The sequence below is a fragment of the Ammospiza caudacuta genome, chromosome 1 (assembly GCF_027887145.1).
Source record: "Ammospiza caudacuta isolate bAmmCau1 chromosome 1, bAmmCau1.pri, whole genome shotgun sequence".
NCBI lineage: Eukaryota > Metazoa > Chordata > Aves > Passeriformes > Passerellidae > Ammospiza > Ammospiza caudacuta.
This window is the reverse complement of record NC_080593.1, coordinates 80707297-80725113: the sequence shown is the minus strand read 5'-3', so window position 1 is coordinate 80725113 and position 17817 is coordinate 80707297. Positions and strand designations below refer to the sequence as shown.

General features: G+C 39.7%; 1 protein-coding gene across 1 annotated transcript in view; it reads left to right on the top strand.

The window, feature by feature from the left end:
• The window catches only part of TRIO (trio Rho guanine nucleotide exchange factor), a 247080-nt gene that overhangs the window by 204324 nt on the left and 24939 nt on the right, over positions 1–17817 (top strand). Inside the window, exons 35-39 of the mRNA XM_058811071.1 lie at positions 7365–7657; positions 9265–9435; positions 14427–14522; positions 16637–16785; positions 17472–17538. Coding sequence (XP_058667054.1) covers positions 7365–7657; positions 9265–9435; positions 14427–14522; positions 16637–16785; positions 17472–17538 — 776 coding nt within the window. The remainder of the gene's footprint in view (positions 1–7364; positions 7658–9264; positions 9436–14426; positions 14523–16636; positions 16786–17471; positions 17539–17817) is intronic.

The following is a 17817-nucleotide window of genomic DNA, read 5'->3' as shown; positions in this document are numbered from 1 at the left end:
GGAGAAACCTTTGCCTCAAAATTAGAAAATGTTTCTGTTCATTAGCTCTTACATAAAAGCATGCAAGTGCCTGTACAGTTAGTGTTTAAGGGAAATGCACGCTCCCTTCCATTGGGAGACAATCATATTAAAATAATCAGGCCACTTGCTTTGATCTGTAAAGAGGATGGCTCAGTACACAGGCAGAGAGTGAGAACTTCACTGAGAAACACTGCTAAATTACATAAATCTGTCCTTGGCGTGTCCTGCCAGGCACATGGATGTAGCTGTCTTTAAATCTGAACAAACAGGTGGCCAAAAGAATAGAGTTGAAATCCAGACACTGCCTATTAAAATATAAGCTGCATAGAGGGAAGCTGAGATTTAATCTATTAAAAGCTTGTGGTTTTCACAAACTGTGAAACTAAACTTCAGCAGTCTGTCTTAATACTTCCTACTTGTGACACAAAATGTATTTCTCTCCAGAAATAGGAGAGAATAGCAAGTTACTGCAAAGAATGAAAGGCCCCACAAAGTCCACTCTCCCTGTAGTGCTGCCTTGTGCTTGTAGCAGTATACAAGATTTAGATTTGAGGTTTTATTTCCCTGTAGTCTGAATTCCACGAAGCACAAACAGAACTACTTTTGTTAACCTGGGAGGGTTTTTTCTGGCACACTATCATCCCTTCTTCCTGTTTAAAAACCCCAGAAAACAACAACACAAGTAGGAGATGCAAAGTTGTCCAGCAGTTCTAAGAGGAGGTTTTTTCCCATCTGAATTTTGAGGGTGTTTAGCTCACAGATAGGAGTTGTATTTGCAGCTCTCTCTGTCTACACTCTGTAATGCATGTGAAACTAGTTAAAAGCTTGAATGGAAAACCCTGGAAAACCTTGGAAAACCCTGGTTTACAAAAACTTGGTTTTAAATTTATGGGGTAAGAAGGCAGGAGAAGGTATTAAGAAAAAATAAGAACATGACAATAGTATAAGTGTGTTAAACCTTTGAGGCATACGCCACTAATTTTTTAATTCAAATTAAGAGTGTATTCTTTTTGCTTTTACTCAGGGGTTTTTGTGATTCTTTTCTCTAGAACAGTTGCAAGTATGTCTGTTGAATGACTTTTCTCAATATTAGAAAGACCTTTGGAAGTCATTAAGATGACAGTCTTAGGGGCAGTGTTGGGGTTTGTTTTTTTTTTAATTGCTTGCTGGGCAGTTTAGTATCTCATTAAGAGAAGCTGCAGACTATCTAGCCTCAAGCTTAGAATTCCAGTCTATTTGATGTCAAGATAATCAGCCTTTGATGACGTGGAAGACTTAATTATTGCATCCATGTAAATCAAAGTGCTCTGGACTAGTGCCTGTATCAGTCAAAATCAATATAGATAATTTATTAATCAGGGAACATGTGCTAAGGAGTTGAACTCTTTGTCTATTCATATACTTAAAAGATTACTAACTGGCATTTCAGCATAGTGCATAACTTGAAATAAATGACAAGAAAAGTTTGTTGACCAGAAGTGAAGGCTCTGTTCCACTCCAGACACAAATATGATTGAGGGATTGTCTTCTATGTATTGAGTACTAGCTTTCTGCATTTTGTGATTTTTTTAAAATTATTTTTTAAAGAAACTAGTTTTATGCAAGTTTCACCTACCTTGCAGGTGAAGTCTGTGCTTCCCAAAGGGCATGGTGGAATGCCCTATTTGCAAGGCTGATAATGCTTTAGCTGCATTGGCTTTAAATAGTAACTGCTGTTATGAGGGCTTTTTTAAAAGTTGAAATACATCTAATGCTTTTTGATGTACATTCCAGTACTGGTTTGCAAAAAATAGGCAGCAAGGATATTTTTAAGAGGATTCCCAGCAGGAGAGAAGTGGAATTCCCAACCCATACAAAATTATCTGAATGGTCTTGGCAGATTGGTAACCTCTTATTCAAAAGCACTTCCCAGGCAGAAACTGCACGTGTACATGACCAAAATAATCCTTGCACTCTTTTTTTTCCATGGCTTCCTCATCTCATGTAATAACAAGTGATCACTGTGTATGCAGGCAGGTTTTTATGAACTTTTGTCATTAGATGCTTGTCAACTCCACCTTGCATATTAAACCTTCAAGTGCATCACTGTAGATTTTTGCTCTCTGTGTTTTGTACCAACAAACAGGCATTTTCCCCAAACACTCATAATGTACCTGCAGCAGATCTTATTGATCAGCTGTTTGGTTGGTTGAATGAGTTTTTGTTCCCTAAAGTCCATGGTGTATGGCAGATCTTCAGTGTCAGAATGACATGCCAGTCAGGGTTACCAAGTTTGCTTTGCTCCACTTTTCAGTCTTTGCTCATCACTGTTTCAGAGTTCAGAGTCTGTGAAATGTTCTTATTTTTTATTTTGGAACATTTTGTGTTTAGAGGTGCAGAGCATCGAGCAGATTTAGTTTGATTCTGTAGGTAAAGGAGCCACGGGTTCCATAGCCCCTTGCAGTAAAACTCAAAAAAACAGCAACATGGAAATAGTTAATATGAAGCAGAGTCTTTCAAGTCATCAACTAGCTTAACATGGCTGATTTATTTTTTAGGGAAAAAAGCAGTTTATTAATCACAGATGTGCATGTTTCTAGTGTTAAAAAAGCTGGGACTAGAATGAGAATTCCCATTTCCCATTTCAAAAATTTGCCTGTTTGTTGGAGGTAACTTTATCTTCTAGTTTGAGGGGGTCAGAACCCATGCTGCCTGCCCTTTAGCTTCAAAAATATATTTATGGACTCTGAGTGAACCCTCTGACCTCACTACCAGAGCAACATATGTGGTTTTTACTTTCAGGGAAATGGCAGTTAAATGCCTTCTTTTCTTATTGTGGCTATGAATTATAAAACAAAGCCCATCCATTAGGACTTTACTTTATTGAACTTTATTGAATTGCAAAACTTTCTCTACTTGAGTGGTTTTATTAAATTCAATGGTTTCTTGTTGGATTGGTGTTGCTGTGTGTGATTACTATATGTGTGTTGGGTTTTTTGTCTCTCCAAGATGTCCATCTGTTTCATTTATCTTTTTTTCTAAAAGGGAGTCTGATTCTCACTAGAAACTTTACTGTACTTGAAACACATTTGGGGTTAGCATACCCCCAAATTTATTCCATCTGTTTTGGTTTTAAAATTCCATGTTGTTCTCAGTTCAATTTTGAATACTCCTTTTTTCCTCTTAGTGTGTCTTAGAGATAAAATATTCTTGAGCAACACCAGAAAAACAATTTTCTGTGTAGTCACAAAGGAAACAAAGCTGATTTAGTGTAAACAATCCCAAGCATGGTAATCAAACCAAATCTGTATGCCTAATTATATAGATAGAAGTAGTTTATAGTGATGGGACAGGGAGAAATTAGACACTCCCATGGGGCTCTTCTCACAGTGAAGGTGAAAGGTCTTTCTGTGCTCTTGAAAATGCTTGTACTGGATATTGATATTCCCTAATGCTTCGATCTGGCAATGCCTCTACATGGATACATCAACATGGGCACCCGGGTTTTGTACATGACTGCGCTTTAGTATTGTTACTGGGGTCCTGAGGAAACAGATGGGAGTGAGTAAGTGGAAAATCTGGATGCTTGTTGGCTGGGATGAGATGGGAAAATAGATGGTATAGAGTCTCACTGGGAAAATACTGACATGGAATATTTCTAGCGGGTGTTAACTCAGCTATGAGGTTTTAGAGATGTTTTCTGCAAATTTAAGGAAGGGCAAAAAGTCATATCTGATCTTTTAAGAGACCTAGTGGGCTGGTATTCTTTTCAGGTTAACACTGATGACTTTAAATCTCCATTTTTAATGCTCTATTTAATAAAATTTGATCTTTGGGCTGATGCTTTTATAGCAATGAACTATTTTTATTTATTTTAAAAAGAGATATTATCAATGCATACAGGTATCTTAAGGGTGGATTTCAGGAAGGTGGGTCCAGGCTCTTTTTGGTGTCCAGTGACAGGGCAGGGGGCAATGGGCTCAAACTGAAACATAGAAAGGTCAATGTGAATGTGACAAAGAGCTGCTTTACTTTGGGGCTGGCAGAGCACTGAAACGGTTTGCTCTGAAAGGTTGTGGAGTCTCCTTCTCAGGAGGTACTTAAAACCTGTCTGGATGCAACCTTATAGACCCTGCAGTGGGCAGGGATTTTCCTTCTCTGAGAGATTTCAGACTTTAAAGAGCAAAGTGGAACAGTGCTATCGTTTCAGTGTACTACTTACATGATGTCCACTTTTGTGATTCCCTGAAGCTCTAATAATACTTCAGTAAGGATTTCATATTTAGTCATGCAGAGAGGAAGATAAGAAGCAGTTACATGCTGCATGCCAAATGAAAACTAATGTTGTGTAGGAGGATACGGCTGAAGTATGTGCTGCAGAACATGTCTGGTTTACATTGTTTTGTCTCTTAGATCCTCTCTGCTTGAGCACAGTCTACTTATTTCTCTGTGCTCTTTTTCCTTCTGCTGCCCACAAACTCTTGGCTGACTTGGGTTAAGAGTTTGGAGTGGTACAGCAGAAGTACAGTCAGACAAAAATAGTTGCCTTCCACAGTTTCAGGGCCTCTGTCCTGCACTGCTTGGTTTTACAAGAAATTCAGTATTTGCTAAGTGTAGCTTGTCAAAAGGATGTGTGAAAATCTGAGGAGGTGGAACACACTTTATAAAAAGAAGGGGTTTATTAACTGGAAGCATGTTACATGCTTAGGAATAGGCACATTTATGTAAAAGTCAATTGTATGCAATCAGTTACTGCACCACCATGCTGCCTTTTTGTTAGAAAGAAATAATTGCAAAGGAAAGAAATGCAACAGATACAAAAATACAAAACAGTACATGGTGGACTTCTGCAAAGGCTTTATTTTTTCTTCTTATGTAAACGAGTGAATGTTCTCTATTTTATTTGTGTGGAAGGAACTTTGTATGAACTGTTATTGAGAGGAAAACTATATACAAATGAAAGAAAAATTTGGCTGAGTAGTTATAACATCTTCAAGCTTGATGTTTTGGAAACAAGGCATTTAGTTTGTTAACTTTAAGAAATCTTAGTCTTTAAGAAACTTACCAAATACACCACCACGATTTTCTCATCTTCTGTAGTCCGCTAGCAGAGTAGCAGAAGGTTATTTATTGAAATACCCATCAGCTGATTTTGCTGTGATTTCTGAAACAAGGCATCTGATAATAATTAAAAATGCATGATGCAGTAAAGATAAGTTTGGTGAAAGAGCAGTCAAACTAAATTCTTACAGAGGTTTTACAGGAGATTGTTTGGATTCCTGTGGAGAGATTGCAGATGGTTGCGAGTTTTGTTTGGAATTTTTTTAATAAGCAGATCGGGGGTTTTTTAATAAAGTAAAAAATCTCTCATGATGTGGATGCTGATGGCTAGGAGGCTTGCTTTTCTTGCATGTGTGCTGAGAACCCTTAAGCAGTAATCCCAGTGTCTTGAGGGATACTCAGATTGAAAGTTGAAAACCATTGTTATAGTTAATTAATTTCTTCCTTATGCTTTCCACTTCAGCAAGAAAATAATGTAGCAGTTCTTAGCACCGCTCTCACAAGATTTAGAGACAAAGACATCTAGTGTTGCTTTGCAGCTGCGTTTTTGCTGATACCCATCACTTAAAGCCTTGAAGCCAGGTTAATGGCGCCATATGAATTCTCCTTACCCATGTGCCCGACAGCTACAGGAGGATAATTCTGCAGGTGTGACTTGGTTTAAAGAGTTAGCAGCTAGCTTGTTAGACTGAAAGTATGCCTTATAAAGTCTGTTTATCTTCAGCTTTGTGGAAACATGATGAAAGTGGTGGTTAACAGCAATTAGTATGTGTGTGCTCATACAGTATAAGCTACAAATGTTCTTGGCATCCGAGCTGATGTATCTGAATGGTGACATGCCATGGGTTTTACTGGAACAGAGAAACATTTTCGTAAACAGCATGATAGATCACATTTTGGATTCCTAGGAGAGGGTGTCCTTTGTGAAACAGCTTGAACATGAAGGAAAAATAAAAAGTCCTATCTTTTTATATCCACATTTTATGTGTCTTTCCCCATCTCCATTCGAAACCATCATTTATACTTAGTGCTCCTTGGAAATGGAACAGCCTCACATATTTGTGTGTGGATCCAAGCATTTGGATGTTTATGATTAAGCGCATTACTACATCAATGTGACCATATGATTCCAGAAAATTCAAACTATCTCTGGTCAGACTGGCAATACACCTCTTAGGGAAAAGCTGCCAGAAGAGGTGACCTGAACATCTGTGTCAAGCTTCAAGAAGGAGCACAAGCACTGCATTGAACTCCCAGCAGTAGAAACATTCAACAAAACATTTTTTATGTCGTCCTTATGTAAACTATCTGCCTGCAAAAGTGCATACACAGGGAGGAAAAAACTCCCATATTTAATAACCTAGGATAGCCTTCCTAGCACACAAGTGGTAGACAATATTTATAAGAGTGGTGCTACAAGAATGTTTCCAGGCCTCCACTTCACCCCCCCAGAAAAGTGTATTTTTAGGAAAAGAGAGTTGCTGGGGGGAACAACATTGTGCTGCATGGGAAGAAAAGAAATCTAGTCTCACACCAGCTAAGCAGTGGGTGTCCATCATAAGTATACAGTCCTGGTCAAGTGACAGGAACCTTGGTGGGAAAGTGTTTTTGACCTCATGCACATTAAACTATGGCTTGAGAAAAGTGTATCCTTTGTTCCATTACAGAACTTCAGGTGTGTCATGCTGAGAACTACTGCTGATCTTGAGATTTCAGCAAGTGGGCTTTTAAACATTGCTATGTGCCTTTTTAAGAAACAAACAAAGCCAAAACTCAGAGGGAATTTAAGCAAAAGACAAGCATTTAACTGTCTTCTGGTTTCTTCTTCCCGCTATCCCAAGGGTAGGAGAAATATATAAATAATGGAAGTAATTGGAGCATTTGTAATTAAATTTGGTGTTTGAAAAATGATGTGCTTATCTCATTGAGGCAATTGTTACCCTTCATCTTTGCTCAAAGCAATAAACATTAAAAGATAAAACAAGCATATCTTCCCATAAAGTTACATGACATATGGAAAGTATAATTCACTATCTAGTAAGTATCAGCAGTGGGAAGTAGAAATTATTGTTGAGGCAGGAACAACTTAATGAAGCTTGGCTGTTCTAAACACATCAGTGGTGCTTATGCGTGGATGGCCATGAACACCTATAGCTGCAGTGTCATTAAAGGCCAGGTTACCTCAAAAAAATTCTCATTGATTTGTCCATAAATTCAGTTCCTTATCCATTATTACATACATCCATTTGCCTTGTTTCTCACTTCCTTCAGCTTTAAAGTGCTCCCCTTGTTCTTTTTTCCAGACTCCCTTTCGGTCTCCAGCAATGACGCCAGCCCTCCCGCTTCCGTAACGTCGCTTCAGCCGCACATGATCGGTGCCCAGAGCTCGCCGGGCCCCAAGCGCCCTGGCAACACCTTGAGGAAGTGGCTCACCAGTCCTGTGAGGCGCCTGAGCAGTGGGAAAGCAGATGGGCACGTCAAAAAACTGGCCCACAAGCATAAGAAAAGCAGAGAGGTGCGGAAGAGCGCCGATGCAGGCTCTCAGAAGGACTCCGACGACAGCGCCGCGACCCCACAAGATGAAACTGTTGAAGAGGTGAGTGCTCGAGGCAGCTTCCCAAGACTTGTGTGTATGTTTTCCAGAGAAATAAATGTTGGCAGGTGCAGGTTGTCTCCTCACTTGACTGTCCAGCAGTCAGGAGCAAAGTGTTAGGTGCCCTGTGCTCATCCTGGATCCCTGTACTCTGCACCAGGGACAGTCTGTGCCCTGTGAGAGTGTTAGTGAAGCTCTGTGAAGCACCTATAATTTAAAGAGAGAAACTGGAGAATAAAAAGTTGTCCTTTGGCTTTACTCTCTTACGCTAATTAGTACTCACCTTTACATGTGAGTAAAGGTGCTTCAAGGTCTGGGAATAACCAGGTAATTTTGTATTTCCTTTGCTTTTCTTGTTGAGGGATGAGAGAAGGTGTAGGGAAAGCTGCTTAACTGCTTAAAGCTCTAACTGCACCTTGCATAAGGGTCAGAGCACAGAAAAATTATTGGCTCTACGATGCAGGCCAGTGACCACTAGTCAAATAATATGCATGGCAGTTTTCATTGGAGAGAGGGACGTTGTAAACTGTTCCAAATTTTACCACCAAGGATGTCTACTGAGGGCTTCCCTTCTTCCCACAAACATCTGCCTCTCCTTCCAAGTCTGGGGCTCTTGTATGAACAAAGCTGGCCTCCAGTTAGGTGCAGACAGGAGCCGAATTCTCTGTTACAAACCCATGGTTCAGGCTGAAATGAATCTGATGTTATTGTTCCAAGGGCACAGCTGGGTGCATGTTATTCCCTTTTATTAGATTGACTCTGACTATTGGTTTTGGTACTTAACCGTCCAGAAAAGTGGTCTGAGTTGCCCAATTTTTTATTTATTGCTGCTTTTTTTTTCTTCCTCCCAACATATTTTGCTACACACTTGGAACACTAGTGAAGATCCACAGTAAGTGTAAGGAAAGGGAAGACAGAAGACTTGGCAGCATGATGAATTGAGAGATGTTGGTTAGGAATGAATACTGGCCTCTGACCTTGACAGGCTGTAGAAAGAGACCCTCTGTGCTGCAGTTGTAACATTGTTTTGGCAGTATCTGTTATTCTAAAGTTCTGTGACTGAGGGGAAAAATTTAAGGCCAGTGCCCTAAAGTCAGGAAAAAAAAGTAACCATCTATGCTGTCTTCCTGTAAAGGCAGATAAATTATTCTGTGAGATCAGTACATTAAACTTTGGGTACTTGAAATCAGAGTTCCTTGTGAAGGACAGAAAGGATAATTGATTAAATATTTCATGTTGTAATAGAGTTTTTTATGTCCTCCAGAAGTCTTGCTGTGATACAGAGCAGAGCAAGATACATATTTCAGAGAGATACAGACTTCTCTTTGCAGAACTGAACTTGGAGAACAAATATGGCTTTCATAACACTTTCCTGTAGTAAATTTCAGCTGAATGTCTTTTTCTTAGTATTTGAATTCTTTTGCTTTTACCAGACGTTGAAAACTGTCTTTGGCATCTTCATTTTCCCCCTCTGTTAAGGAGTGTTTGAAGGAGCATCTTGACTTGTTGGGAGAGGGCTGAAACTACAGAATAGTCTTAAAATGAGCATGTGATAACAAGCTTCATGCTGCTGAGATAACAGAGCTTGAACATCTTGATGTTGTTTACAGAGGGGTCGGAACGAGGGGCTGAGCAGTGGCACTCTCTCCAAGTCATCCTCTTCAGGCATGCAGAGCTGCGGGGAGGAGGAAGGCGAAGAGGGAGCAGATGCTGTGCCACTGCCTCCTCCCATGGCAATCCAGCAGCACAGTCTGCTCCAGCCCGACTCGCAGGATGACAAGGTAGGAGCAGGACTGGGGGAGGCTTCGCACGATGAGATAACCTCTGCTTGCACTAATCTTTCTTCTCTTCCAAAGGTCTCAAAAGTGTACGTAATACAGCTTCATGGTGGACAGAAGAAATCACTTTTGCACTCTAGACAACTTTAAAAGGGTGTTCTATGATGAGAGCATGAATTAAATCCTTCTCTATTTTAAAAGTACAAGTGTAGAAATGTTTCTGCTAGCACTTTAAATGTGGAAATGAGCTCTTTGTGTGCTCATAGGATGGTTTACATCACTTTGGCTGATGCCATATTTAATGATTAGAGTCTAATTGTTGTATAATCATACCTTTTCTTTTTCTTGGTTTTTATTGGGTTTTTTTGGGGGGGCAGGGAGAGGGAAGGTGGGGAGGCCTAAGAGAAAGGAATTACCAAATAAGGGTAATAATTGTCATGGCTTAACCCCAGCAACAGCTAAGCCCCACACACTGTGGGGCGAATCAGGCACCGAATCAGGCGAATCCCTTGGGAGAATCAAAGGGAAAGAGTGAAGAAACTCTTGGGTTGAAATAAAGGTAGTTTAATAGGTAAAGCAAAAGTCATGCACACAAGCAAGGCAGAGCAAGGAGTTTATTCACCAGTTCCCATAGACAAGCAGGTGTTCAGCCAGCTCCTGGAGAGCAGGGCTCCATCACGTGTAGCTGTGGCTTGGGAAGATAAACGCCATTGTTCCAAATGTCCTCCCTTTCCTTTTTCTTCCCCCCAGCTTTATATGCTGAGGATGATGCCATATGGTCTGGAATCTCCCTGTGGTCAATCAGGAGGCAGCTGTCCTGACTCTGTCCCCTCCCAGCTCTTTGTGCCCCCCAATTCTTATTGCTGGTGGGGTGGAGTGAGAAATAAAAAAGGCGTTGGTGCTGTGTGAGCTCTGCTCAGCAATAGCTAAAACAACCCTGAGATATCAGCACTGCTTCCAGCACAAATCCAAAACATGGCCCCATACCAGCTACTGTGAAGAAATTTAACTCTGTTCCAGGCAAAACTGGCACACAATCCATCTGTTTTTCACAAACAAAGGCAATTAAAGTTGACGGTAAAAATTTCGCACCGGTAGTAAAACTTTGGATGTAGGTAGTAACTGCATGAAGCAAATCTTGATCTGTTTTTCTTTAATGTTATGATGATCATACATTGTGAGAGAGTTTATTTCAATTTTGAGCCGAGATCAGACATTTAAGGGACAAGTATCAGGTCTGGAAATAGAGGGGTTTAAAATGGAAATAACTGGGACTTGTGCAGCAAATATGTGCATTGTTTTCTTGCCATTTTGCTCCTTAAAATTTTTAATTTTGTAAAATTGTAATCTACAGCACTGAATATTGTTAGTGAATTCTGAGATTGCTTGTTGTCTGTTCTCAGTGGTGCCGATGCTATTCTTAACTTTAGTGGATCTTATTTATTTTTTCTTTCTTTTTTTTTCCTTTTAAAAACACTGCCTTTCAGTGGGAATCTTACTCCTTCCTGAAGCTGTTGTTTGTAGGGTCAAAATTCTTATAATGTGCATGTATTCAATTCCTACAGGCTTTCTGATTTGACAAAGTATAACATACAAGTTGAACAGTTAATATATTGGGAAATATTCCTGAAACGAAACAAGCAAAAATAGGCAGCCTTCAAAGCTGAGAGAATGTTATCTTGCTAAAACAATCTCAGTTTTAGATTTAGAAATAAGATGAAAATAATGTTGGTGAAAATATGTCTAAGCTCTTGCTGATGAGCTGCCATATTTGCCTGTTCCTTCAGTGACAGAAAACAACTGATATACAAATATTATAACAAGTTTTCCACAGAAAAATTAATTTGGTTATAGACTTCTTTACATAGCAAGAACACTTACGTGAAGGGATATGTTTGTAAGCTAATGTCTGTATATTTCTGTTTTAAAGTCAGACCTGTACTACAGTAGAGAAAGACTCTAAGTACCTTTCCATCTCCAATTTTATTTTCACTGCTGTTGTGGTTTAAACCCAGCCAGCCACCAAGCACCACCCAGCTGTTTGCATACTCCCCTGCCAGTGGGATCAGGGAGAGAATGGGTCAAGTAAAGACAGAAAACATGTGGATTGAGGTTAAGCAAAAGCCATGCACACAAGCAAAGTTAAACAAGGAATTAATTCACTGCTTCCCATGGTCAGGCAGGTGTTCAACAATTGCCAGGGGAGCAGGCCCCCATCAGGTGTAACAGTGACTTGGGAAGACAAATACCATCATTCCAAATGTCCCCTCCTTCCTTCCACTTTATACACTGAGCATGGTGTCACATAGTCTGGAATATCCCTTTGCTCAGTTTGGGTCACCTGTCCTGGTGAGACCCCTTGGTGTCTCCTCCCAAGCAGCCCCAGCTTCCTCACCAGCAGGACAGTGCAAAAAAGCAGAAAAGGCCTTGGCTCTGTGTGAGCCCTGCTCAGCAATAACAAAAACATCTCCATGTTATCAACACTTTTTTTAGCACAAATCCAAAATGCTGCCCCATTCCAGCCGCTGTGAAGAAAATTAGGTGTACCCCAGCCAAAACCAACACAACTTGTTAAAAGGTTAACATGCACCCACATCAGTAAATGCATGTTGGGGCAGTTTTTAAAGTAGGTGAAACTACATTTAGAGAGACTTCAGAGAAGTTAAAACTTTATAAAGTTAAAATTATATCATAATTATTAATATAAAATTATACCAAAATTATTTCCATAATTTTTCAAAGCGTGTAAATAGGGATTCTTCTGCAATATGTTGTTATTATGCAATATTTACCCTTCATAGTGGGAGGCAAAAGGTCCCCTCATGGGGCATCCTGGGAGGTTGTGTGCCTCCCTGAAGTCCACACACCACCAACTTCTAGCACCTAAAGTAAATGCTTTGTTGGAACACAGAAGTGAGAAGCCAGAGCAAAGTTTTACCCAGGAGAAGGTATTTGGCTCTCTTGATAGAGTTACTGATTAATAAAAGGCTTGCAAACAAGTTCCCAGTTGTCTGTCTTCTGGGTGGAGTCCTTCTTCACATTCCTGCCATGCTGGGTGGTTTCTTGGGCTGCTCAGCTACTCCAGATCTCAAGGAATGTCTCCTCCTTTCTGTGACCTCAGAGGCTTGGCGTTCCTCTCTGCCTCCCGGCCAGCATTTCTTCCTCTCCAGAGCTCCTGCTCAGTGCTGAAAACTCCCTGTTTTCTGGGTTTCTCCTTTCCAGCCTGCTGTGGGCTCCTAGCAGCACCTCATACCTGCATGAGCTCAGTTGCTCCCTCCAGCTTTTCCATCTTTTTTGGGCAAGGGATGTGTTCTGTTCCCAGAGTACATCATCAGGAAAGTCACCAAGGAGTTTTATGTATGCAGCTCCTTCTTTTTTCAGACTATATGTGATATAACCACAGGCACTGGAAATCACAGTTCTGAAGTTTTATTTCACATCCCACATACCCCAACAGAGCAATAAAAGAGACCATAACCAGAACCTGATTTCAACACTGACAGTTGTTTTTTAAGAGTAAGCTGAGCTCTGCACCCAAAGTGGAAACCTACAAGCAGGCACAGCTGTGGAAAACCTGGTCCACAGTCAGATGTCAGGAGCATGTAAATTGCCTAAAAGACAGGCCAGCTTGTGGGATTGCTCCGTTTTTAGTGTGCATGCAAACATCATGTGTTAGGCCATGCTGATTTGTCTAACAGCACTAAATAACACAACCATTTTCTCCCCTAAGAGCTCATCTGCACACTAAATGCATTCTTTCATTCAGCAGAATCATTGCGCACGTCATGGATTTGCAATTGGTGGCAATTTAAAAGTTGTTTGCATTTAATTTTTGGATAAGCAGTATTAAAAGTTTCAAGATCAGCTGTGTTAATATGAAACTAATTATTTTTGCTTTTTGTTTTCTCTTTTTGTAAATTCTGATGCAGCATTATGTTGACTTGTGTTCTGTCTCTGCTTTGGCTCAGTTCCCCTATCTTTCCGTTTAAAGTTATCTGTATTTCCTTTGCTTACCCAGCCCCTGTTTTCCTTTCCAAATAAGGCAAATACAAGGCAAACTACCTAAAATCTGTGTATTCTTTTTTTTTTTTTGTATGTGTGTTTACTTATGGGGAGTCTTGCTACACCCATGCTTGATTTGAACAGAACCTCTTGTGTTGAGTCATTATTTGTGCCGTTTCTTTGTCTGGTTTGTTGGAAACGTTTGCAGGACAGCTTGCCCTGTGCTGCATGATGCTCACTGTGCTGTTCGTAATATGAAGTACAGTTCATATTACACCCTGTTTCCACTTTCCAGTTACTAAATGATAAATGTAATATGCAAACAACTCTGTTTGCAAATTACTGAGGCTGAATTTAATGGCCTTCTCCCAGAATCCTTTACTGTGAACACCTTTTACCTTCAGTTGTATCTATAAACTGGCATTTTATAGCTTATGAGGCCAGAGATCTTCTGTGCTCTACACATACCATTGGGAAAAATGGATGGCACAAGGAATGGTGAGCTCAATTTCCCATCTGAATCTGGGCAATATACTCCAGCTCTTTTAGAAAAGTAAATGCCCCTGAGTTACTGGTGTATATTTTCTTAACATAATAATGCTTCCTCCTTTATTTCAAGTCTTCTTGATTTCTCTTAGTGTTCTTCAGTTGTTGCTTTGTTTAAGCAGCAACAACATAGGTTAACAAACTGTTGTTCATTGGGTCAGCTGAGGCAATTTTCATAGCTATTTGCCAGGAATTATCAGCAATTATATTTCTTCAACTTCTATTGCATGTAGGAACAGGAATTTTTATCCCAGCATTTAACTTCTGTGGGGTTTACTTGAAACTTCCAACTCCGACTGCTCAGGTTGGAAGGGAGGATCTTAGTGCTATATGGCACTGACAGTACATGTCAGGTACCTTTGTCTGACAGAGAAGCGAAGTCTCTTGATCATTGGGCAAGAACCGGGCTAACTCTGGGATTCTCCTTCCTTTGTGTCCTTGCACAGACATCTTCTCGATTGCTGGTGCGGCCGACAAGCTCCGAGACGCCCAGTGCTGCAGAACTCGTCAGTGCCATTGAAGAGCTCGTCAAAAGTAAAATGGTGAGACTGACCAGCAGGTGCACAGGTCTAAACAACTCGTGTCTTCAAGTCCCAGCTTGCTATTCAAAGAAAACCTGCATGTTTTACATTGACTTGTAAAATTTGCTGTTTCAGAAGTCGCTTTGTGGGTTGATGTATGGGGTCATTTTGTACACACTCTCTTTTGTAAAAAAGCGTTTGCTGAGTAGGTAAATGGCAATGTAAAGGAGCAAAAAGTAATAAATAAGAGGAAGACAGGAAATGGTGCAAAATCTAATAAGTATGTCCTGTTTGTCAAAATAAAATTTCTTATTAGTAGAATTAATGCAAAGACCCAGGGTCTTAGACTAAAAGACCTTTATGAGAAGAATCCCTGAAACTAAATTTATTGCAAATTTTTTGAGGTTAGCAGTAAAGCAGGTAACCCTAATGACAGAAATATTTATGTTACCTGGTCGTTCTTCAGGCAACATGATACTGAAGAAATGAGTAAGAGAGTAAAGGGATCATTTTGCATGTCAGCGCCTCCATCTTTGCTAACAAATTAAGTAGGAGGAATTTGTGTCAGCTTTTTTTAGTTTTCTATGTTTTACATTTTCCGTGTTTCTGAAGATTGTCATTGACACGTTTTAAAGTTTTCGTGTTTCTGAAGATTCTCATTATATGCCTAATTCCAGGAAGGTCCTTTGTAATCGAAATCCAGCTTGACCCAGTCTGGGAAAAACTTCTCTGGCTAGCCCTATTTGAGATTGGACTGTATAGTCTCAAGAGGTCCCTCTGCAATTCTGGATTTCCTCAAAACATTTAAATACAGCTTTTGCAGCATAGCCCCTCTTGGGCTTAATAGGAAGTGCCTTTGTGAAAACTGCAAAGAATTGCAGCATGGCAGCCCCATGTGGTTGATATTTTCCAGGTTCATTGTAAATTGAAGAAGCTTTAACTTTCAGACCTAGAAATCTTATTTTCTGTTCTCATGTAATTTTCAGAGAAAATTACATTATTGCATAAAATAATTACTGTACTCTCTTGGGTATTAACTTTGCTTTTTACTTTTCTTACACCAGCAGGATGAATACAAAGTAATCTATGGGGAAATTCAACAGTCTTTTGTAAATGGAAAGTTAGGTAGTCCATACAACACCATGTGTCTTTCAGGCTGCCTAGCAGTGGGTAGAACTTAATGATCCATGCATAAAGTCCTTGCAGGAGATGTTCTCATTGCACAGTTTAGCCAAAGTTCAGCTTCCCCTGGGTTTTGGGCTAGTAGTATCATTATTGGTTTTTACTTTTTGTGAGGAAAGAAAATAGATTATAGCTCAACCCCACCCTGGTGAAGTAAATGTGCCTTGCAATAAGGCTCTGTCACATGCAAGGAAAATGTGATACATAGCTGTAGCTTGATCCAAGATGATGGGCTTGAATTAAAACAATCCAATGAATACTTCATAGAAGATGTTCATATTATTTCCTCCTATGGCTTCTTCATCTTTTATACAAACAGAAGCCTGTGGAGTCTATGCAAGGAGATAGTGTATCTAGAAGAGGATACAGGGACTTTTTTCCTAGGATCTGAACAAGCTCATAAACAACATTGGCAGTGTAGAAGTCATTATTTTCTTCACAGAGATGCTATTTTGGTTTTTATTAAGATAACCAAAACGTCTGACAGAGAACACCACTTCTCTTGAGTTAAAAATGTAACATCATAAAAATCTCCTTTAAAGTTGTCCCATTTATTGTTGAAAGTAACTTGTAAATGCCAGAAGTCAAATATGACAAATACATTTTAATCCCTGGCTATGAGGACACGTTTATGCCACTCCCACCACAGAAGTATTTGCATCCTGAGCAGGAGAGTCCGACTTTTAGCCATTGCTGCTCAAACCAGTTCAGCTCCTTTATTTTCGTGTGAAGGGAAGACTGTCATTTCAAATGTGCTTCTCAAATATGCTTCAAAGGCTCAGTTGTCATGGAAAGCCACATTGTTGCCTGGTTTCCTGGAGGCTTGTGACTTGCATTGCCAAGAGACATAAAAGTAATTGATCTCCCATAGATTGCTATTCATCAGCTTGCAATGTCTCTTGTGAATAAAGGAGAAATCAATCATTGTTGCTGACTCTGGAATACCTTCCCAGGCTCTGGAGGACCGTCCAAGTTCCTTGTTGGTAGATCAAGGTGACAGCAGCAGTCCATCCTTCAACCCTTCAGATAACTCCCTTCTATCCTCCTCGTCACCCATAGATGAGATGGAGGAAAGGAAATCCAGCTCCTTAAAAAGACGACAGTAAGACCAGTTTTTTTCAGTTTTCCTTTTTTTTTTTTTTAATGCTTATTTTGAGCTGGCAGCAGAAGCTGTTAGTCTGAAAATGAGAGGACTTGGATTATATGTCAAGCATGTGGTCACATTTCTCTGTGACATTCAATCTGTGATTTTTAATTCTGGTCATACCTGTATTTGACTTCTGCTGCTTGTCACTCTCATTTATTTGGGAAGGTGCTGATCTTTAAATGTCCAAATGTCTATTAGACTTGAAAATAATGGTCATTCCCTTCATTCTATTCCAACCCATGCTTAATTTCTTTTTGTAGTAGTAAACTGTTACCATGGTAGAATAAAAACATGCCTGGTTTCAAATTATTTAAACTTGTGTGTGGAAATAACCGTCCGTATAGCTAAGAGTCTCCAGACCAAAGACATAATAGCATTTTATTTTAAACAATAGTTCAGTGTTTAATTTTAATGTCATGTTTTTTTAAACATCTGACTTTAGATAAACAGAAGCAAGCCTTGTCCAGTTTCAAAGTCAAAGCAATATCTTGCTAAGAACCAATGTACATTAATTCTTCCATTTCAGTTCTGTCTATCAAACATATATGACTGCAAATGTTGAAAAAGTTGTATGCCATTAATCCTCTGGAAAAATCTAGTTCATTTTTTAATATTTGTTCACCTTTTTCCTTCCACTGTAGCTATGTCTTACAGGAATTAGTGGAGACAGAGAGAGATTATGTGCGAGATCTGGGCTATGTAGTTGAGGTATGATGGTTTTAATCCTCTTGATTTCTTCTTTTTCTTTAAATGTGTTACTAACCAGCTATGCAGCTTGAACCTCACTATGTTTTTCAAAAAGATACACAGGAAGAGACTAAAAATGTGAAAGTTTACCTTCTGAGTTTTCCCTCCTGTAAGCTTTTAATGTATGAAAATGCTACATCACATTTTACTCCTTTTTCCTGTTACTGTGTTCACCTTGTTCTTTTGAGGAGTCTAGTTCTTTGTCCTTTTTTTTTTTTTCCCCAATTCCCCAACTGCTGG